General features: G+C 55.4%; 9 protein-coding genes across 9 annotated transcripts in view; 4 read left to right on the top strand and 5 right to left on the bottom strand.

Annotated features, from left to right (window-relative positions):
• Positions 1-1,051: 1,051 nt before the first annotated feature.
• On the bottom strand, positions 1,052-2,591 carry K452DRAFT_353005 (uncharacterized protein). The gene is made up of 2 exons (XM_033545804.1): positions 2,381-2,591; positions 1,052-2,312 (listed from the first exon to the last, which is right to left on the bottom strand). The coding sequence occupies exons 1-2, from the start codon at positions 2,438-2,440 to the stop codon at positions 1,551-1,553; spliced, it is 822 nt and encodes a 273-aa protein (XP_033394171.1). The 5' UTR covers positions 2,441-2,591; the 3' UTR covers positions 1,052-1,550.
• Positions 2,592-2,763: 172 nt separating this feature from the next.
• K452DRAFT_311401 (uncharacterized protein) lies at positions 2,764-3,582 on the bottom strand (the record flags this gene model as incomplete). Its single annotated transcript, XM_033543421.1, has 1 exon — positions 2,764-3,582. The coding sequence occupies one exon, from the start codon at positions 3,580-3,582 to the stop codon at positions 2,764-2,766; it is 819 nt and encodes a 272-aa protein (XP_033394170.1).
• Positions 3,583-4,494: 912 nt separating this feature from the next.
• On the bottom strand, positions 4,495-6,218 carry K452DRAFT_311400 (uncharacterized protein; the record flags this gene model as incomplete). The annotated part of the gene is made up of 7 exons (XM_033543420.1): positions 4,495-4,551; positions 4,635-4,761; positions 4,888-5,455; positions 5,514-5,738; positions 5,796-5,954; positions 5,995-6,092; positions 6,184-6,218. 7 exons carry the CDS (start codon positions 6,216-6,218, stop codon positions 4,495-4,497), a joined length of 1,269 nt encoding a protein of 422 aa, XP_033394169.1.
• A 1,284-nt stretch (positions 6,219-7,502) lies between these two features.
• On the bottom strand, positions 7,503-8,658 carry K452DRAFT_353003 (uncharacterized protein; the record flags this gene model as incomplete). Its single annotated transcript, XM_033545803.1, has 2 exons — positions 8,430-8,658; positions 7,503-8,350 (listed from the first exon to the last, which is right to left on the bottom strand). The coding sequence occupies exons 1-2, from the start codon at positions 8,479-8,481 to the stop codon at positions 7,503-7,505; spliced, it is 900 nt and encodes a 299-aa protein (XP_033394168.1). The 5' UTR covers positions 8,482-8,658.
• Positions 8,659-8,827: 169 nt separating this feature from the next.
• Positions 8,828-11,467, top strand: K452DRAFT_276851 (uncharacterized protein). Its single transcript, XM_033539299.1, has 5 exons — positions 8,828-9,449; positions 9,498-9,523; positions 9,581-9,976; positions 10,038-10,882; positions 10,937-11,467. The coding sequence occupies exons 1-5, from the start codon at positions 9,004-9,006 to the stop codon at positions 11,315-11,317; spliced, it is 2,094 nt and encodes a 697-aa protein (XP_033394167.1). The 5' UTR covers positions 8,828-9,003; the 3' UTR covers positions 11,318-11,467.
• A 2,744-nt stretch (positions 11,468-14,211) lies between these two features.
• On the top strand, positions 14,212-15,051 carry K452DRAFT_290593 (uncharacterized protein). The gene has a single exon (XM_033541028.1). It carries the CDS (start codon positions 14,269-14,271, stop codon positions 14,884-14,886), a length of 618 nt encoding a protein of 205 aa, XP_033394166.1. The 5' UTR covers positions 14,212-14,268; the 3' UTR covers positions 14,887-15,051.
• An 803-nt stretch (positions 15,052-15,854) lies between these two features.
• On the bottom strand, positions 15,855-16,154 carry K452DRAFT_234186 (uncharacterized protein; the record flags this gene model as incomplete). Its single annotated transcript, XM_033537354.1, has 1 exon — positions 15,855-16,154. The coding sequence occupies one exon, from the start codon at positions 16,152-16,154 to the stop codon at positions 15,855-15,857; it is 300 nt and encodes a 99-aa protein (XP_033394165.1).
• A 724-nt stretch (positions 16,155-16,878) lies between these two features.
• Positions 16,879-18,439, top strand: K452DRAFT_290591 (carbohydrate-binding module family 1 protein). Its single transcript, XM_033541027.1, has one exon. It carries the CDS (start codon positions 17,112-17,114, stop codon positions 18,228-18,230), a length of 1,119 nt encoding a protein of 372 aa, XP_033394164.1. The 5' UTR covers positions 16,879-17,111; the 3' UTR covers positions 18,231-18,439.
• A 2,404-nt stretch (positions 18,440-20,843) lies between these two features.
• Positions 20,844-21,019, top strand: part of K452DRAFT_233849 (uncharacterized protein) — a gene marked incomplete at both ends in the record, with an annotated part of 514 nt that continues 338 nt past the window's right edge. The window contains one exon of the mRNA XM_033537336.1: positions 20,844-20,980. Coding sequence (XP_033394163.1) covers positions 20,844-20,980 — 137 coding nt within the window. The remainder of the gene's footprint in view (positions 20,981-21,019) is intronic.

The following is a 21,019-nucleotide window of genomic DNA, read 5'->3' as shown; positions in this document are numbered from 1 at the left end:
CAGAAACCGGGCAGAGAGGACCGTTTGTGTGCGACGGTAGCATTGGAGACGATTGCGTTTGCGTCGTCGCGCTGGACTGAATCGCGAGAGCTGGTCTTGGATGTGGGTTGAAAGAGGCAGATGCAGAGGTTGAGGAAGAGGTTGAGGAAGAGATTGTAGAAGTAAAGGTTGGCCGAAAGTGGGAGAGATTTTATACTCAGCGGAGGGAGAATAAACATACGCCAAACGGCGCTAGTCACTGTCTTCATTCACTGTTCACTTCACTTTCACACGTCATTCATTCACCTCTCATCCCTACCTCCGCCCCAACCTTAACACACACCCCAGCCGCCGGTCTTACTAACCAACCCCTATACCGGTAACAGTCTGGCACACTGCAATGGTGAATCCATGAAGTGCACAGTAGAATACATTAGTATATAAGGCCAGGGCGCCATTCATTCCGCAACACAGAGCAACCGTTGAAAGCATATCCTCCCGTTCCTACCGGTTTACTGGTCTACTGGTTTACTGGTTTGAGCTGATCGGGTGACGCACCCTTGAGCGTGTTGCACCTCAACCGCTGCCTATTCTTCTTTTTGCGAGTTTGATTCCTGGCTGCGCCACTTCTTTTTGCCCCCTTTTCACAAGCTCAATACGCTCATCACTCACCTACCATATTCATCAGGGCCCCATTCACTGCTCTAACCCTCTAATGCCACTGACACTGCTTCACACCCCCTCTCTCCTCACTCCCTTGGCATCGTGTTGCGGGCTAGCAGACCTCGTACCGGAAACACTGTCAGTGAGCGATAGTGCGTGAGGCCAGTGGCGGAGGAGAAAAAGAAGAAACGGAAGAGGCAGGAGCGGTCTATGGACAAGTGGGAGGGATTGGGCGGAGATGAGTAGGTAGGTAGGTAGACGGGACGCAGGGCGTCATCGGGGGAAGACTTGACTGGACGCGGAGCGGTATGCGGCAGGCGAAGCACGCACACCCACCCAGCCCAGCAGCACAGTGAAGCGTAGCAGCCCACACACAGCGCCAGCAGCAGCACACAAGACAGCATAGCTACTCAGGAACAAAGAAGTCCACAACGAACTCTCAATAAGCACGTACATACGCAGCAGCAGCCAAGCCTAGCCAGCGCGCCGTGCACGTCAGAAAAAACCAAAAAAGTGATTGTTTGATACAACAACCCAACGCAACGAAACGAACAACCAACAAAACGAGAGCAAAAGAGCGGCGGCAGAGAAAAGAACGTGCGTCCCGATGCCAGGACCTAGGATCGATTATACCTACAGCCAGACCAGGCGAAAGAACCCAACAAAGAGATACAAAGCAAAGTAAAACGAACGCCTGTACCTATTCCACCAACCCAGTTCCCAGATTCCCATGGCTTGATTCGACGACCATCGTCGGGGGCACGGAGACAGCGACACCGCTCGGCGGCTTGTCCTATCGCATCAGGTCGAGCGACGCCACGCCACGCCGCGTGATGCTGCAGCGATGTCACCGTGCAGCAACAGCAGCAGCGCAGCACCCCGCGCCCCATCCCTCGCCGCGCATCAGCTTAAAAGATGCCATTAACAATGTTTCCACCAATCGTGGCACCAGCACCGAAAATCGCCGCATTACCCAACTTTTTTCCAAACTTCTTGCCCATCTCCTGGCCCTTGCCAGCCTTGCCATCCTGCTGCACAACCTCGCCATTCGGGCCGGGAGCAGCAGGGCCGCCCTGCGCGACCGCCAAAGGCATGTTGCCATAGCTCATGGGGCCCTGCGCGGGCGCTGGCGGCGCGTTGTTGTCGACGCGGACGTACGCGCGCGGGAAGATGCCCTCGGCGCCCGTCCGCACGCTGCGCCCCTTCCACCACTCGGCGTTCATGTACTCGGTGACGTGGACGGGCTCGCCGGCCGTGAGCGCCAGGTCGCCGGCGTCCGTGGGCGCGTACGCGTACAGCGCCGTAGCGTGCGCGAGGACGGGGGGCGCCGGCGGCGTAGACGCGTACGCGGGCGGCGGCGGCGTCGGGTCGTGCGCGTAGTAGCCGACTTTCTCGTTCGTGGGGGCGGGGGCTGGGGCCGGGGCGGGAGAGGCCGCTGCCGGTGGAGGAGGCGTCGCCGTCACAGGCGTTTGGTTGCGCAGGGGCAGGGCAGGGAAGACTGGCGTCGTCGTGTTCGTCGTGCTGCCGCCGCGCGTGTTGATTGCCGAGGGCGATTGGATGGGCACGCTGGCGTTCTCGGCGACGCTGTAGGGCTGCGCAGGCAGCTGCGAGAGGATCGAGTTGAACTGCGCAGTGGTGATGTGGCCGGAGTCGGTCAGGAACTCGAGTTCCTAGTGAAATAGTCAGCGGGTGTGAACGAACAAACGACAGGTGGGTGTAGGTGAGGCTGCGGACTTACCGTCTTGATGGTCCGCAGCGAGCGGCTGGTCATGGCGGTGCTGAACTCCTCGTAACCCATGGTTGCGGTGGGACGGGGTATTCGAAAGACTGAAGCGAACGGCTGCCAATGGCTGGGTATAGTTTCAGGGGGTTGAACGAGGTGCGAGTGGTTTGTTGCGGATGTATGTTTAGTCGTTGCAGCTCGAGAGGGGAGAGGCGTCGCCGGTGGCCGCGCGCCGCGAGGTTCCGTCGTTCGGGGCTGTGCAGACGCCGCCGTTATTTCGATACGAAGCCAAGAAGCCTGACACGGCCGCAAACAGTCCACCTCAAACACTCATGACTTTTGATTGACGTACGGCGTTTATTTACGTATTTGTCTAGCATCTGTACAGTACCTTCCCTTCACGCTTCGCCGTGCTTGTAGAAGTTCTGCGTGAACTCGCTCAAGTGCTCCGACATCTTCGCAAAGCCCTTCTGGCGGTCCTGCTCCCAGCTGTCGAAGCTCATCTTGCTGGTGCCCACGGGGATCTGGTCCTTGCCGGCGTCCAGGCCAGCCCAAGTGTCGTTCACAAAGTCGGCGAGCGGCATACCGACACTGCGGCCGTCCTTGATGTCAGGTTGCACCTCGGCGTCGTGAAGCTCCGTCTGCACCGCCGGCGGGAAGATCTCGACGACTTGCACGTTGAAGCCGCCGTCGACCATCTGCTGCCTCAGCACCAGGATGAAGTGGTGCAGCGCCGCCTTGGTCGAGCAGTAGTTCGGGCACCGCACCATGGGCGTCAGCGCCAGGCCGGACGTCGTGTAGATGATGCTGGTGCGCGTCTTCTTGCGCTGCAGGAACGGCAGCAGCGCCACCGTCAGGTGAATGAAAGAGGTGTAGTTGGTCGTCAGTTCCTGTTCGAAAATGTCCAAATCGATGCTCTCGGGCTTCTGGAAGTTCATGCCACGCTGGATACCCGAGTTGAGGAAGACGCTGTCGATGTCCGGGTGCGCTGCCGTCACGTCGGCCGCAAATTTCTTGATCTCGCTCAGCTTCGTGATGTCGAAGGCGTACGCCGTCGCCTTGTCGCTTCCGTGCTTCTGCACAAAGGCATCGAGTTTATCCTGCCTCCTGCCCACGACAACGACCTTGACGCCCTCCGCGACCATCTTGGCCGCGAGAGCCTCGCCGATGCCCGAGGTGGCGCCGATGAGAAGGACTTTCTTGTATTCGAAAGGCATTGTGAGGAATTGAGACTTGCTGGAGAGGTTGAAAAGGTAATTGATGGTCGAATGTGATGTGAATGACTTTTTTTTTTCTTTAGGTGAGTTGATGTTGGTGCGGCTCAAGTGATGTGCGGGTGATGCGTCGGCACTTATAGCGAAATGCAGGTAGCAACATGAAGTCATCGACAACCATCTTCTACGAGTACTGACGGAGTTAGCAGCCGCGTCGGCGCGAGCTTACAAAGACTACTTGAACAAAGGCGCTTTCAAAGCTAGGGAATATTCGAGAAAAAGAAATGAAACATTGTCCTCTTTACATGCCAGCTGTCTTGAGCCGTGGATCCTTCCGTGGAAGCGTTCCCGTCCGAGCTGCCACGCTATATCCGAGGCGCGGTTCAAGCAACACCACCAATGCCCATCGAACGTACGAATTCTCCTATCGCGCACCCGAAATTAGTCAAGTTGAGCCGTGAATTGGTCTTCTCGTATGACAGCATCCGAGGCCGAGGGACATCACCAACAGCCAGCCCGAGAGCCGAATAAGTCCTGGCCGCCGTTGCCCCGCCGCCTGTATTTGTGCTACCATGTCTTCATAATTCAACGCTTGATGAAAAAAAAAAAAAGAATTCCAGCTCTCGCACGTCAATTTTGGCTTATGGTTATATCTCTATTCTCATTTCTGTCATTTCTTTTTTCGCCCATCTCCTTGATTACAATCAACAATGGTCCGAACTCATCCCCTATAAGAACGCCATTGCTCTAATGAAGCGCAAGGCGTGAGCATGTTTCGGTGTCCTGGAGCTATAGTGCCTCTCACCCTTTAGCTCAGGCCGGTATTATGTATGTCTTTAACCCAGTGTTTAGAGTGGTGACCGATCATTACCGTTCCACATGCAAAGACAATAGAGGACGGATCACACATGCTGGTCACAGGTTGACAAGTCTACCGGATGAAGCTTTCGAATTGTAAAGAGACTTAGGAAGCTATCCGACATGGTATTGTTTGACCCCTGTCTGTTTAACCGGCTACTAGTGCCCCTCTGCCCTCAAGTCTGTAGCTAACACACCGTTGTCGTTGATTGTATATCATGATGTGCATCTGAGCAATATACTGAGACGTCGCCGGCCATTTTTGGAATCGAGACAAGTATTGGTAGTTGTGCTCGAAGTTGAGTAGACTCGTTGGATTGTTGCCTGGTTTACATTTGTCAATTCGTTTGTAGAGCATCGATAGAAGTGATACTTACAGCTGCTATGATGCATCTAAGACAGAATGCTTTGATGATGACTGAAGCTAGCATGCATATATCCGCAACTCACTCAGCCTCTTTTTTAATGAACTGTTTCTTCTTATGCGGACGACTTTTCTTTCTGGGCTGTAATAAGTCAACCGGAGAAGATGGCCCCTTCTTGACAGTGGTGATTGCCGATTTGTCTCCAGTGTCCATTACCGCGTCCTGTTTGCGCTTTTTCCCCAGTGAGTGAATCGAAGCATGCGAACCAGCACGAGATCCAGCATTCGACTGCTTGTGAATCCCAGCACCCGATTTGGAAACTGTAGGATCGTAGTCCTTGATGTGAAAATCTTGGTTGGTGGAGGTCGAGGTTTCCGGCAAGATCGAGGTAGGGGTGGAGTGGTATTTGTCCGCCGAATTTGCCTGCTTGCTGTTGACGGTGTCATGTCTTTTGCTGTGAACTTCTTCGTGGGGTTGCGTCGAGCAAGATTGCAGAATCTTCAGTGCGTCGTCGAGGAGCTGCTGTGCGGAGCTTATAAGCTTCAGAGCTTCAGCGCATTTAATTTGTTCCCTCTCGAGTTCCGGGCGCACTTGTTGCGGCGCCGTATTCATTACCTTCTCCTCCTCCTTAACAGATCCAATCGTCATAGGAGCTGTTGAATTGGTGTTAATATCCTTTATCTTCAAAGAAGGCAACGTTTGAGGGCTTACCAGCCGTAACCCTCGTCTGGCTACTCGCCACCAAGCGCCTTTGAACATCCACTGTGAGGACATTAAGGATACTCTCCCGCGTGAACGCTGCAAAACTCGGCAAAGGAAATTTCTCGCTGTTGGACAGGACCTCATGGACGTAATCATGGAGGGCCTTTTCCGAAGGATACTCTGGCTGCGGCTGAACGACCCGAAGTGCTTTCTGGACATACTCCTTCCTCACTTCTGGGATGTGGTCAGCAAGAGGTATAGGCGTTCATTTTGGGACAACGGCTGACGTACTTTTGTTCCAATGGTCTTTCTCCGCCATGGTACAAGGACGCGTAAGTTGCAAAGCGGCAACCACGCGAGTAGGTAAGCGACACAAGTCTCCAGATGGAGTGAAACGCAGAAGCGGCCGAGAGCCAGTGACGTCGGAGTGGAGAGGTTGAGAGAGCCAGCCTGCTCAGGCCTAAGAAACAGTGAAGAGCGGGCGGCTCACCTTGTGTCAGGGAAGGAACATTGTGCTCCGGCACAAGCAAGACAGCCCGGGCAGGCAGGCAGCTTCCCTTCTTTGTGGGGGGAGGCACGCCGTGCCGCCTGCCGAAACGGGAAAGAGCAGGCGCAAAGCACCCACACAACAATCAGACGCGAAGCACCCACCCAATCAGACGCAAATAGCACAACTTACAGGATAAATTGAAAAAACAGGATAGCAAATGTCATTATAGCAGCTTTTCGAATTTGTCCTATAAGTAAGGTTATGCTACCAGAAAATACCACCACTACCAATTCATTTGTAGTCAAACCTAAATGCGTTTGAGTCTGTCAGCAGCTTTCCACCGTTGAGGAGAAATATCACTTAGAGTTTTGTATGTTCAGTTGCAAATTTAAGTTTTCTAAAGCTTTAAGTGGGCGTGTTGCGCTGCAAGGTTTCATTGTCATTGCATCTCGTGCTGCGATGCCTCAGTTTGTTCTGGCTTCTTGCAGGGAGATTGACGAACATCCGTCACCGCCTCAAGCGAGATATGGAAGGACACAAGCAGTCCCTAATGAAATCCAAAGGTCTTGGTCCTTGACATGAGTGAAATAGCCTTAGAGCGTACGCATACTATAGACATCTTAGCTAGATTTCTTTTTCACTCCGTACAATACGAATGTCATTATCCCGTTAGGCGGAGAATCTCGGTCGACGGTGACGGAATTTATTTAAGTACCAAGAGCTTTTTTTACCAACAATAACACTCAACAAAAGTGGTGTGCCTTGATGGCAAACTGATCTACCATCGTTTCTCGGGCTAAGGAGTCATGGGGGAACTGGAAAGCGCTGTTACTGCAAGTCTAACAGCCTTGCTATCACCGCTAAGTGGTCACACCTACCTACTCGCAACTCTGGGACTCCATACAAGATCGTCGTTTCACGCAGAAGAAGCTCGCGTGGTTCAGCCGCAGATGGCCGTTGCGAATCCTGGGGGCCAAAGACTAGGGTCCCCGACCTCGGGATTCCCCACACAAGGCCCATCACGGCAGCACAGACTGGATCAGCGGTGGCGGCCGTTGAATGATGAGCAGCTTGGCAGCGGATTCTTCGGAAGGCTTGACGAGAGTTGGCCCGTGGTTCGTGCCACTGCAGAACGGCAAGGCTGTGGCAGTGTAACTTGAGGGGCGAGCCTCGGCACGGCATCTCTTGGACCTCGGGAAACGTGCTTGCACAGAATGCGTACCTACATTGTACATGTACCTGTACCAGGATGCGGAGAACCGGTGCCTGGTTACTGGGTAGTGGGTCGGTGCTTATGATCCTCTGCGATTTGCTCTCCTAACATACGGGGTTCGTGGATAAGTCTTGGTGTACTCAGAAACTAGGCAGCATGTGCTTGAAATTGCAACCGTTCGAAATCAGTCGCCAGGAGGACAACTGGGTCTTTGTAGAGTGTAGACACACTACGATTATCAGCATCTCAGAGTAGTTCGTATTACTCCTATTTTAACATAGCATTTTAATTTCTGCTATCGTAGAATACCGACATGGACGATGAACCCCGAATCTTCTCTAAGCTCCTTGGGCATGTGCTCATCAGGCAGCTTCCAGACTCTGAACCGTCGATGAAAAGCCACAAGCCACGATTCAAAGATCTCGTGCGTCCTGAGCTGTTGTGCGATGATGCAGATGGTAGGCTTAACCCCCTCTTCCTGCGGCCGTAGCGCACAGATGTCGGCGCACGTATTGACAAACGGCTCTATGAGATGGTCATTGTAGATGCAATCACAAGCAATAATGGCATCGACACCAGCCTCGGCAGGGCTAATCCCACCAACTTGCCGGTTTAGTTGCTGGGGAAGAGAGGCCACAGAGTCACTCTCCCAGTCCAACGTCAGCGTTTCAATCTTCCCGGCCGACGACGTGTCTTGCGCTTTCGCGCCCGCCCGACCTTTCTGAGACTTTCCGCGTTTCGCACCAACTTTACTGGCGCTGCTGTTGTCCGCGATGTTTTGGCGCAGCAGTTTCAGCACGTAGTCTTGATCCGTGGCAATGTATCTGCTTACGCTTGGCGCCAGGGCGAGCGGTACGATGCCTGCGACGCCAGCGCCCAATTCCAAGACGGTCGAATCCGAGCCCAGTGCCTGGGATCTGAATAAAAGGTTGCCTTCGCTCGCGATCCACTCGGCGAAATGAGGCGTGACCTTCCAGACGACAGCACCGGTGCTGCCAAGGGCGCGATTGGACGTGAGCAGGCCTGGGGATTGGGAGATGGTCAGGTCGCGACCGGCGACGGTGAGCTCCAGCGAGGAGGCTTTGTTGTCAATGATGCCGAGAGCATGGGACGGGACGGGCTGGGAAAAGACGAGAAAGGCGTCTGCGAAGGGTTCAGTGGTTTAGTTGCGAGTGTTGCGGAGGTCGAGGGTGAAGTGTCTGGCGCAGAGTGGCCCAATCACCTTCTTCGGGGTCATGGACCTCGTCGTGCAGGGCTTGAAGGAGCTGTTCCATTATTGGCGGGCGGTTGGTGGATTCAGGAAACAGGCAATGGCGATGGGTGGATGGAAAGCGCTACGCGGGCTTGGACAACTGACACACACTCCCTCTCTCTTCCCCTCAGCGGCAGCCAAACGGAGGGTCAGGTGAGAGTGCGCCGCGACAAAGGTACGCTTTTATGCGCACCCAGTTTGCTGGGAGATAGGTTTGTTGAGGTGGGCGGCTGTTGCACCACACTGAGCCGACTCGGGGCCTGGAAGCGAAAACGTCACCGGCTCCGTCCAGACCACGGACCCTAATTTCCAGCCACAACCTCGTCATCCTCTCGACGCCTCCCGAGCTGTTTCACGTCGGCCAACATATACCCACCTCCCGCAAAACCCCTCTTTCTACATCCTCCCACCGTTGTCTGTTTTTCTTTCATCTCGCGCCACCATCTACCTCCCTCTGCCCTCTTCGCCTCCTATCGGCTAATCCCCTACGTCACGCTACATACGTTCCTGAGCTTTCACGGGGAGCTCCTCACCACCTGCCACAATGGTACAGAACCTCAAGACCATGACGCCGCAACCGCGGTCGTACAAGTCGCCGCCCTTCTCCGTCGAAGTCGCCGGCTGCGAGAAGGTCGAGGGCGAGACGATCCCGCGCCGTAACGTGCGCACCAAGGATGCTCTCAAAATGCGCCCGCACGAAGACATTGCGACCATCTACGACGTCCTCAAGTACGCCTCTGCCAAGTTCGGCAATGCAAAGGCCGTCGGCACCCGCAAGCTCGTCCAGATGCACCACGAGACGAAGAAGATCAAGAAGATGGTCGATGGCAAGGAGCAGGAGGTCGACAAGAAGTGGTCCTACTTCGAGCTGAGCCCCTACAACTACCTAAGCTTCGTCGAGTACGAGAAGCTGGCGCTACAGATCGGATGCGGTTTCAGGGCACTCGGCATGCAGGCTCCAGACAGGGTGCACATCTTTGCCGCCACGAGGTAAGTCGATCTCCAATATCCCGTACGCTATTGCTGATCATCCGGAAGCGCCCACTGGCTTGCTACAGCTCACGGTAAGTCGCGTCTGCCAAATAATGCGCGGTAGAGTTTGCACTGACAGTCTGAACTAGGTGCGCTGTCCCAGTCAATGCCGATCGTTACCGCCTACGACACCCTCGGCGAGGAGGGTCTGAGGCACTCTCTTGAGCAGACCAAGGCGAAGGCCATCTTCCTCGACCCGCAGCTTCTCACCAAGCTCATCAACCCTCTGAAGACCGCCAAGGCCATCGAGCATGTTATCTACAACAACACCTCCGAGGTTAAGGCAGCGGACATTGACAGCCTCAAGGAGGCGCACCCTCACCTTAATATCAAGAGCTTCGAGGAGCTCAGAAGGCTGGGCGAGGACAGCCCGGTGGATCCCACGCCTCCCGATGCTGAGGACCTGTGCTGTATCATGTACACTTCCGGTTCCACCGGCACTCCCAAGGGCGTCTTGTTGAAGCACAAGAACGTTGTTGCTGCGAGTAAGTGGCCAGCCTTAATCCGAGCGCGCCAATGAAATAAAGCGGCTAACCTCAATCGCAGTCACTGGTGTTGATGTTATCGTTGGCCCCTACCTTGGTCCTGGCGATGGTCTGCTCACCTATCTTCCTCTTGCGCACATTCTGGAATTCGTCTTCGAGAACGCAGTCCTTTTCTGGGGTGGTACCATGGGCTATGGAAACGCCCGCACGCTGTCCGATGCTAGCGTCCGTAACTGCAAGGGTGACATTCAAGAGTTCCGTCCCACCGTTCTTGTCGGTGTGCCCGCCGTGTGGGAGACTATCAAGAAGGGCATCATGGGCAAGATCTCCAACGCCAACTTCCTTGTTCGCAACCTGTTCTGGGGTGCCATGGCTGCCAAGGGTTTCATGATGTCGACCGGCTTCCCTGGTGCTGGTCTCCTTGATACTATTGTTTTCAACAAGATTAGGGAGGCGACTGGTGGCAGGCTGCGGATTCTGATGAACGGCGGCGGTCCTGTCTCCCAGGACACCCAGAACTTCCTGTCTATGGCTATCACGCCAATGATCAGTGGGTATGGTTTGACTGAGACGGCTGCCATGGGTGCTCTGATGGACCCGCTTGCCTACACCAACCAGGCGCTGGGTGAGATTCCTGGCTGTATCGAGATCAAGCTCGTCGATTTCGCCGATGCTGGTTACTTCGCCAAGAACGACCCACCTCAAGGTGAGATTTGGATCCGCGGTGGCGGTGTTACCGAGGGTTACCTCGACCTTGAGGAGGAGACGCGGGAGAACTTCACCTCCGATGGCTGGTTCAAGACGGGCGATATTGGTGAATTCGATGCCAAGGGTCAGCTCCGCATCATTGACCGCAAGAAGAACCTGGTCAAGACGCAGGCCGGAGAGTACATTGCTCTTGAGAAGGTAAGTCAACTCACTGTTCACCAATTTCGCTTCTCCGGTACTAATCTACCGCAGCTCGAGTCTATCTACCGCTCCCACCCCGTCGTCGCCAACATCTGCATCTACGCCGCGCAGGACAAGCACAAGCCCATCGCCATTATTGTGCCTGCCGAGGCCGCGCTTAAGAAGGTGGCCTCCGAGCAGGGCGTGCCGGGCGACCACCTGGAGCAGCTGGTCCACGAGCCCAAGCTCAACAAAGCCGTGCTGCAGCAGCTTCAAGCCGCCGGTCGCAAGGGTGGCCTTGCCTCGTTCGAAATTATCGACGGTGTTGTGCTCGCGGACGAGGAGTGGAACGCCCAAAACGGCCTTACGACTGCGGCGCAGAAGCTCAACCGCAGGGGCATCCTGGACAAGTACAAGAAGGAGGTCGAGAAGGCGTATGCGAACAGCTCGTAAGATGGCCGTTGGCTTGCACAACGCGACACAACTTCTTAAAGCGGGCGGTAGGCGTGGATGATTCCCTAGGTTGTTCGAGCTTTCTCCTTTCTCTCTCCTCTTTCTTCTTTTCCCTTTTCCCTTTTCACTTTTTTTTTTTTTTTTTCTTTTCAATTTTTTCGGTGGGACTCGTGAGTGCGCCACACCGGAGGGATAATAGTATCTTCTTTTTTTCTTTTTCTTTGGGAGAGAGTTCGGCGCTGCAGAGTTGGTCGGTGGTATGCGTTACGGCTGTGTGGACGAGTCGCCCGCTTGGCTGCTTACGCTTTCCTGTAGTCTAGCTTGTAGCGATCAATGGGAATGTGTAGTTGATTTAAAACCTCTAAGACCAAGTTTGTGTGGTATGGTGACAATGATCTCGTAAGCTACGATGCTAAGCACTGGTCCTAGTGCAAGGGTATTTGATATAGAACCGTATAGAGATGAATATTGAGGCTGTTAAGGGATATCATTATTGCCAGTGGAAGTGCAACAAGAAGGCTGAACGCGGCAACATGGAAGCTGACTAACCGGTCTCCAGCCAGCACACCAACCCAAAACAGCAACCCCTTGGAAGCCACTGACTAGAAGGTCGAACGTCTGGCATCCAGCCGGGGGAAGGCGTGCGTGCCTGGCCACTCTGTGAGCCTGAACCACGAGGTAGCTAGGCCTGAAAGCGGAAGCCAGTGGGTAAAGGTCGGACATCTGAGGGGGGCGGACAGGGGGGGTTAGGGATGGTGGAAGTGGGGTGGTGGGGATGGGACTGCTGTGTGGGGTGGATAGGGCCGTAGGGGGTATGTACTAGGGAGGGGAGGGGAGATTAGTAATTAAAGGGTCGGGGGGTATGGAAGTAGATGGGTTGGAGATGGTGCTTGCGGGTCATGGGTGTGGGATACTTGATACAATTAACAACGCGTACGGCCGGTAGGGTTTTTAGCACGCCATAATCGATGCCTGCGTTGTGCTAGACAGTGTGTTTATGTTCGAAAATTCTCGATGGTTCAGGTGAATGTCTGTGAGAGGAGGATTTGGATATAGCTGGTCTTTGTTTTCTTTTAAGAAACTTGTTTGAACCTAACTTGCATGTAGTGACAAGGTTGATTCCTAGCTTGATTTATGCAGCTGGCTACAATCGGCTAACCGGGACGGAAAGCCCTGAACATGCAAAAACTAGAAGCTGCTGTCTATCCCTAATAAGGCAATATTGCCGAGTTGTATGGCTTTCAAATTCTTGGATTGGGTATATGATAACCCAGATATCCAAAACAAAACCTAAGAAATGTGGGTGACGAGTACAGTGTACAAGCGGCAGGCATACATAACAGCCCGCGCCAATCCATAAAGCACGGCCCTGACTCTCTTTTGTTTGGAGACAATTCTATAGGCCGTCGTCGACCTTGTCTCAGAGTGGGGTTCTAAATAGCTATCCCACTCTCTCTCCACAGCGGGACAATGCGAGCAGGCGATCGATCCTTCCGGGCCGGACCGACGCGTGCGACGCCTCATCTCCGCCGCCCGCCCCCGTCCATACTAAAACGATTCGTCGCCCCCAAACGCAATGCAAGGCTAAGTAAAGCCGCGCCCTTTCGCGTCGACCCGTAACGAGCACCGTTATCATGTCTTCGGCGCGACAGCCGCCCGCCTGGCCCACAAACAACGCCAATGCCAACCCGGCTGCACCATCGCCACTACCATCTTCTGAGACGCGTCGCGACTCGGACTTCAGCACCATCTCCTCGTCGTCCTCGTCGTCCTCATCGTCCGCGTCATTGTCCCTGCCTTCGCGCCCCGTTAGGTCGCGCTCTAAGCAGCCTAGACCCTTCGTCTTCGTCAATGTCGCCGGCGACCAGAAGACGTCGTACCGGCGCCAGCTGCGCAGCCATGTGCAGCTAGTGGTGCATGATGGGAAGCGGCGGAACCGAGAGACGGGCAAGAGCAGGGGGAGGGACGAGGATGAAGGGCAGCAGCAGCAGCAGCAGCAGCAGCAGCAGCCGCAGCAGCAGCGACGTCGCAGGCCGCGGACGGCCCTGCAGCGCCAGATCGCCGTCTGGAGCGTAGGCGCGGGCCGATCCGACCCGTTCGATTCCCTGCCCGTCGAGGACTCGATTCATTTGGACCGGACGATCAAGTACTGTGCGTGATGGCGCAACCGGACATGCATGTGCGTCTAAGTGGCTGACGGGTACGCTCTATTTACCCCCCTGCAGTCTTTACTTACTACCTTGGCGCGTCACTGCTGGCTGAGGGTATGTATGGATCCACTGTGCTCTTGCTACTTACCACTGCTGACACGCCTCCTCCATGCAGAAAAGGTCGTGTACGGGAACATTACGCTGTGGGACCTGCTGCGGCAGGAGCAGTCGTCGCTGCTGGTTCTACTGTCCGGGACCTCGATTGTGCATGAAATGAATGCAGGGGTGGGGATCAGCCGTGCTTCCCTCTCGTACATGGGCCAAGCGATAGAGACGGTGCGGAAGAATATGCCGGCACTGGGGGAGTCCGTTACATCGGACCAGATCTCGGAGTCGTTTGTTGCTGCCGTGGCGTCCTTGGCTGCGATTACGGTGCGTCTTCTCGATTGGTTCTTTTCTCTTCTTCTGATATGGTGGTCCCAGAGCCTCGCGGGCGACTTCGCCGCTGTAAATTCCCACCTCCATGGCATGTACGCCCTGATCGCTGCCCGCGGCGGCATCGACACCTTCTCCAAATACACGCAGCACACCCTATTCTGTTGTGAGATGCACGGTTGCGCTGGCCAGGTCAGGATGCCCACCCTGCGACCTACGTGTCTGCCCTTCAACCCCAGCTTCCCGCTCGGCTTTACGCGCACAGTGAAGGGATTCCACGCTGCAACGATAGCGCACCTGCCCTCGCTAGCAGACACGCCCGTCGACTCATTGTTGTACCAGCTACACGAGATAAGCCTCGCTCTCATGCCGCCGTGGAGCACAATCGTGGACCGCAGGACCGTGAGATCCTTGACCGATGTCGCATGGTACGACCTCATGGGCGTGTTGGTAAAGCTAAAAAGTTCGCATGAGTGGGCCAAGCACGCTTTCACGCTCCATAGCGACAACGACTGCGCGAATACGCGCACGCGCGCCCAAGCGGCGTCTCCGCCCCCCGCCCCCGGCGACCTCGTCTACGCCGCCATCGCCCAGACCGCACATCTTTACATCTGGGGCGTCCTCAGCGATCTGAAATACGACACTGCATCCAAAGGCCACTTCTCGCGGCAGCTGCGCGCGCTGCTCTCAGTACCAGACCTACTAGAGCGTTGGACGGCCGCAGGCGCGCGCCTGCCTTCCCTGGCCTGGACGTTAGGCGTGGGATGGTTTGTCGCGAGTGGCCACCACGGCGACCCGTCGTTGCCGAAGTGGTTTGAAGGGCGCTTGGCGGTTGTGGTGCCCGAGATGGTGAGGATGCAGCTGGTAACAGGGGGGCCGGGGATTGAGGTGCTTATGGGCGAGTTTCCGAGCACGGATGTATTTTGGAAGGAAATGTGGCGGTTGGCGGAACGATGGGGGGCGATGAGGGAGAGCGCTGTTTGATGGTGATGCTGCTGCGTGATACGGTCAAGATTGGTGACAAGGTTTTAGCTGGTTGGCAACTTCCGGCTATCGAAAAGGCGTTTGTCGGTATATCAGGCTAGGTCTTGTGCTGCCGTTGGGAAATCTTTACCGTTATAAGGAAAGAAACTTAATAAACAATCTACGCTAAAAGGAGATCGCATTGTAGACGTCTTTTCGACGGTCGGAAGCTGCTGATCTACCTTAGACGTTCTAATCGTTGTTGGCTGCAGGGGATGGATGAAAAGAGAAGAAGAGGAATTGCTGGGCTGCTAAAGGAGGAGACGATGTATCTCCTCAGCGAGAACAAACAGGATCCGACCGGGGTCCGAAGACCAGATCTTGAACAACGGTGGTATCCAGCCAGACTAACCTCGAACACTTAGATCTCAGATTCACTGGAGCTTGGATTTTTTGCGCTGAATTGACATCATGGTACGGAGCTGTCTTGCAAACCTGTCTGGAGTGTGGACCGACAAACCCCGATTCGCTTTTCGATCGCCCAGTGAATCCATGAGCGCAGGGCACGACGTTGAGCGGCGAATTTTGTGGCGCTGGATAGTACAGTACTAGACAAGCTGCGAAGAGAACGATGCTGAAGCGGGTTCGTGTGATGGGCCCTGATCTCTCATCCGGTGTGAAAGAGCGGCTGCGGGCATGACCGGGCCCCCTTTGACAGAGGCCGGATGGAATGTGAGTTGATCGAATGATGTTGCCTTCGCCGCTTCGTATATTGTGTTGTTCGTCAGCCAAGAGGACGATGATCCATGTGCCGAGAGGTCTTGGACCGGCATCGAATGATCTCGCTGGTAGGGCTTGACAGGCGTTCCGCGATACAATATCATCAACGGAGTTTCTTCTAGAAGACTGGAGCTCGCTCCCTATCTCTCTCTGGTACGTGGATCATCAATGTAGCGGTGTCCCCTTTCTTTGCCAACAAGAATGGGGCCTCATGATCCCTCAGCGACTTTGACTCGCCGTGCTCGGATCGGGCCTTTGATGTCTTCAAGGGCAACGTGACGGGCGATGGGCTCGCCGCGCTGCAGGATGTCGACCTCGCCGCGGACTCTCATTTGCCACAGGCGGGCGCGGATGTCGGGCATCAAGTCGCGCCAGTGGGCGGCGCCGTGGAAGGCCAGGTCTTGTGCGGTGAGGGCGCGGGCGACTTCAGACGGACATATTGACTTTGGGTATGTGCGCGCGGAAAGGAGGGCGTCGAGGCGGCGGCGCAACGGATCTACGGAGGCCATGAATGACGCGAGGGTGGTGGACGGAGGAACGTGGGGCTCACAGCGGCCTGATCGGTCGGCGGTGGAATTTCTCCGGGGCAGGGCTGCCGGGGGGCCGAGCGACCGAGACCTCGATTGGACTTTGCTTGACAGCAGACAGAGCCTCCCCTAAAGTTGCACCGTGGAGAACGGGTATATTACTCCCCACTATGTTTGTGCCCTCCGCCACTTTCGTTTCAACCCGCGCTCATCGGCATTGCAAGGGGCTTGCTGCTGCCGAAACGCGGACTGACGGATCCGAGTGAGCGTTCCGCGTCTCGAAACAATAATAGAAGCCCTGACCGCAACGGCCGTAGACAGCATCTATAGTAGGCGAAAGGCAAGACCCAAGAGGGGCTACGTGCGCATGAAGATGCGTCTGGAAGGCGGCGGAAGAGCGCTTCGTCCACGTCTAAATTGAGGATCGGTGCTCCGTGTTGCTGTGCCAGCGCATCTGGGATTCCGTCGTATCTTGGACGCCTCGAGCGAGTCGGGGCTTTCGAAAGTAAGCAGTCTGTACCCCAAGGTCATTTCGTTTGGATAGACGCAGTACGCAACGGGACCCGGGGCGCAGAGGCCGTGGTCAGGCACTCCCGCGTTTCAGCTGCAAGCGATTGGCCGGGCAAGCGACTAACCTGCCGAATGGGGAGCTGTCTCCGGCGCTTTAGTGGGCTTGCCCTTGAGCACATCAAACTGAAACTTTGGCGCGCTGCTGTCGCAATGTCCTCCATCGTGAGAGACGGCGTCAAGCGAGAGGGGACAGGAGGCTCTTGGCGGTGCTTCAGCGGCATGGTCAGCTCCTACATATAAGGAGCCCGCACGCCGTCTCTACTCTCACTATCACTCACAGCTGGCAAGTCCACATTCCTTCTCTCAACACTCTTTCAGTCTTTACATTCATTCCGTCGTCTTCGACACCACATTCTTTCATCAATCACCATGAAGTACTCTGCCATTGTCGCTCTGGCTGCTGCTGCGCAGGTCGCTCAAGCCCACACCACCGTCTTCGCTGCTTGGATCAACGATAAGGACCAGGGTGTTGGTAACACTGCCGAAGGCTACATCCGCAGCCCCCCCAACAACAACCCCATCAAGGATGTCACCTCCAAGGACATGACCTGCAACGTCAACAACGTTGCCACCGCCAAGACCCTCAAGGTCAAGTCCGGTGACAAGTTCACCTTCGAGTGGCACCACGACAGCCGCAGCGATAGTGACGACATCATCGCCTCCTCCCACAAGGGTCCCGTCATGACCTACATTGCCCCCACCGAGAAGGGCACTGCTGGCAGCGGCTGGGTCAAGCTTGCTGAGGATGGCTACGACGTCGACACCGACACCTGGGCCGTCGATACCCTGATCAAGAACAAGGGCAAGCACTCCATCACCATCCCCAACATTGCCGCTGGCAAGTACCTGCTCCGCCCCGAGATCTTCGCCCTCCACGAGGCCTCCAACGTCGGCGGTATCCAGGTCTACACCGAGTGTGTCCAGATCGAGGTCACCTCCTCCGGCACCACCGAGCTCCCCGCCGGTGTCTCCATCCCCGGTATCTACAAGCAGGACGAGGATGGTGTTGTCTTCGACATCTACAGCTCCAAGAAGGCCTACCCCATCCCCGGCCCCAAGGTCTGGGACGGTGCCTCGTCCAGCTCCTCCTCCGGCGCCGTCGAGGCGGCCGCTGTCTCCACCCCCGAGGCGTCCAGCACCCCCGCTGCCACCCCCGTCGCTCAGTCCTCGGCCGCGGCTGTCTCCAGCCCCGCCGCTGCTGCGACCACCCCCGCCGCCGCCGCTGGTGGTGCCGTCTCCACCGCCACTGAGTACTCCACCACTCAGTACACCACCTACGAGACCGTGACGACCGGCTCCACCCCTGCCGCTACCCCCGCGGCTGACCCCACCTCCGCCGCCGCTGCCTCCCCCGCCGCGTCTGGCTCCAGCTCCGGCTCCGTCAAGAAGTACCACCAGTGCGGTGGCAAGAACTACAACGGCGCCACTGACTGCGAGGAGGGCTCCAAGTGCGAGGTCCAGAACGACTTCTACTCCCAGTGCATCTAAGTGCTTCCAGGGCGCTTGCTGAGGGGGAAAAGGTTGTATGGAGGTGAATGTGACTAGGGAAAATCGTTACGCTAGACGATGCAAGACGCTTGTTCTTACTTCTTAGACGGACGGATCGCCCCACTGGTTGTTGGGCTCTTTCTGGCTTTTCTTGTCAATCTTCATGTAGAATTGTAAATTTGAAGCGCAATGCGCGGACTTATCAGTGATAAACTGCTTGCCTCTTGCTATCTGTGACTGTGAGACCTTGTGATGGCCTGTCTGCTGCTAGTTAACTACCTCATGAGCACATGACTTGCTCGTCTCCATCTACTTTTCGCTTTTGAGACAGAAGGAAGAAAGCGATCTATCTATCCGACGAGCAGGATCAGCGGCGCAGCACAGCCAGCTCCCCCTTATCGCAATCAAGACATTTCCTGCGGTGCGAGCGCACCCAATATATTAAATGTTCGCCGGAGATCTTGCGGGATCTACACCACAAGCCTTCCCCTCAATTTGGCGCACGGATACAATTTTTATATGGCGTCACTACGGCTACGCCCTGACTGTCTCACAAATAGCGACGTTTGCCAATCCGTGCGGCATTTTGGACGGGGCCGAGAGTGGGACTGTTGTAGTAGTGGAAGGGGCGGAGCGCCCCCAACGTTTCTGATTTGCTCAGATGGACCGTGGATGGCATTGGTGGGTTCAGCGTTCGTGTTGGTGGGCGCGGAGGAGTGGGGTAGATTGAGGGTGCGGTGAAGGAGTGAGTGGGCTTGGAGATGAAGAGAAACAGAGTACGGGTTGGGGGCTTGTGGCAGATGGGCAGGTTGGAACTGGGACTGCGTCACTGTCAGTGACGTGGTTTGTTTGGGGCGCTGGGCTGCGGTTTGCGGTTGCTGTGACTTGGTTCACTGCAATCCTGCTTTGTCGACCACTAGCTAGGACTGATATAGAGCCGAAGAGGTGATCTGGTTGTCAAGTGATGTATGCTGTCTCAGTGACGTGGGGATTTATGGGGTGTTTATACATTAGGTTATGGGGAAGTACTCTCGCCGCTACCAGTATTTCCGTCTAATCTCATCTTTGCGGAACGAGTGGCATGTGAGGCGCAATTTGGGAGACTTGTTCTGCCTTCAAGAATTGTTCAGATGCACAATGGATGCAGTGTGCTCAAGCGATGCTCAACTAAAATTCAAATTGATTGGGTTTTGCAATAAAGCTCTTACCAGTGCGGAGGAAGCCTATGCTCGAATACTTGGAAGTGACTGAGCAAGACCGATCAACAAGTACTTATCGCATGAGGAGACCTAATCGGGGTACTCCTGCAGGAGTGCTTCGCGCTCTCTACCTAGGGCATCCAGCAGCCTCCGAGATCGACTCCCAAAAGCCCGAAGGAACAAGGCGATCAGCGGACCATGGTGCTGCGTTCGGGAACCTGAAGCGAAGGATATCGTCATGTCGAGGGCCTCTGTGACACTTTTGGTAGACATTTCATCAGCTTTGTGGGCCTTGAGCCCCCATCAGCCCTTTGTGGGTACGTCTAAGTGGCACAGCCGGGCGTACTCTGGCGCAACCGATGCTGCGGTTCCAAAAAGGGGGCGGTAACCTTGACGGATCCACTGATAGCAGAGTGTTATTGAGAATACGTGGTATTATGGACTTGGAAGTGGATGTGATAGATGAGACTTCAGCAACCGGGTTGCAAAGAGACTTGTTTATAGTGATGAATCTTGCTACGGCAAAACACGAATTGAAAGGTCGAGCAAGGGACACAGGTTCATGCGTACATGCGTACAGCGGCCCTTCATACTGACGGAATTGATTGTATGTAGTATCACAGAGTCAGCGCTTGATTTCCCTTGTTTCATGTGCACCTAACATTGTCAATAGTAAAATGATGCGGGGACGATGATCAGGGCATGGATGTGCTTCCCCGGAGCGATGTCGCCTAGCACTCGGCCAATGTCACGCTCGTCCGATTGCCGTCATAAGCAATATGGTATGACAAAACCCCGCTCCAGGCTCCAGCTGCTGGTAATCATCACCTTACCCTTGACAGTGCATACCGGACTGCGGATACAGCAGTTACGACTCGGTGTCGGAGCAATGATCAGTTTCCACGTCATCTTTGACTCGTGAAGCATATATACAAGGGCAATTGGGGGGAGGGAAAAAGGAGGTGGCTAGTCGGAGGATAGGGCATGCAGGTACGGCGACCTACGCGGCAAATAGTGCAAAACCTCCGGGGGGATTAACGGGCAAAGGAAGGCTCAGCGGAATCGGGATTACTGGTGAAAAGAGGGTTCGGGACAGTGGCAGTGGAAGCAGCAAAAAGCCAGTCATGTCGAGCCTCACCCGCGCCTATGACCCGGATTTTCGTGCGAAAACCTTCTGCTACATGACCTAACCGCATCCTCTCTAGCCAAAGCAGAGCTACCCCGCTGTGTTGTCCGCCCCACCTCTCGGCTTTAATAATCACGCGTCATCTTCTGATCCGTCCCTAAACTTTCTAACCTGCGCCGACTTGCCTCTGACACTCGACCTCTCCTATCCAATCTTAAGCCAGCCACAATCCCTACGCCCGCCTCCAGCAGTCTGCCATAGCTATCAGTTCCAACAACACCACCGACAATGCCCGTCTTCACCACCATCCTCTATCCCTCGGCCTCCGATGCCACCTTCGACCTCGACTATTACCTGAACAAGCATATGCCCATGGTGCAGGAGCACTTTGGCCCCCACGGCATGAAGGGCTGGAAGGTGCAGAAGTAAGCCGTTCAATTCCGATCGCATTTTGCCGCGCGCGA

The sequence above is a fragment of the Aplosporella prunicola genome (genome assembly GCF_010093885.1).
Source record: "Aplosporella prunicola CBS 121167 unplaced genomic scaffold K452scaffold_23, whole genome shotgun sequence".
Taxonomy (NCBI): domain Eukaryota; kingdom Fungi; phylum Ascomycota; class Dothideomycetes; order Botryosphaeriales; family Aplosporellaceae; genus Aplosporella; species Aplosporella prunicola.
This window is presented reverse-complemented; position numbering and strand designations above follow the sequence as displayed.

Excerpts from the sequence above, each read along its gene's own strand:
- K452DRAFT_290591 (XM_033541027.1), top strand. The coding sequence starts at position 17,112 with ATGAAGTACTCTGCCATTGTCGCTCTGGCTGCTGCTGCGCAGGTCGCT.
- K452DRAFT_276851 (XM_033539299.1), top strand. The coding sequence starts at position 9,004 with ATGGTACAGAACCTCAAGACCATGACGCCGCAACCGCGGTCGTACAAG. Across the intron at positions 9,524-9,580 it reads CTGGCTTGCTACAGCTCACG|GTGCGCTGTCCCAGTCAATG; the intron begins GTAAGTCGCGTC and ends AGTCTGAACTAG. Across the intron at positions 10,883-10,936 it reads AGTACATTGCTCTTGAGAAG|CTCGAGTCTATCTACCGCTC; the intron begins GTAAGTCAACTC and ends AATCTACCGCAG.
- K452DRAFT_353005 (XM_033545804.1), bottom strand. The coding sequence starts at position 2,440 with ATGGGTTACGAGGAGTTCAGCACCGCCATGACCAGCCGCTCGCTGCGG. Across the intron at positions 2,313-2,380 it reads CGCTGCGGACCATCAAGACG|GAACTCGAGTTCCTGACCGA; the intron begins GTAAGTCCGCAG and ends CTATTTCACTAG.
- K452DRAFT_290593 (XM_033541028.1), top strand. The coding sequence starts at position 14,269 with ATGCCGCCGTGGAGCACAATCGTGGACCGCAGGACCGTGAGATCCTTG.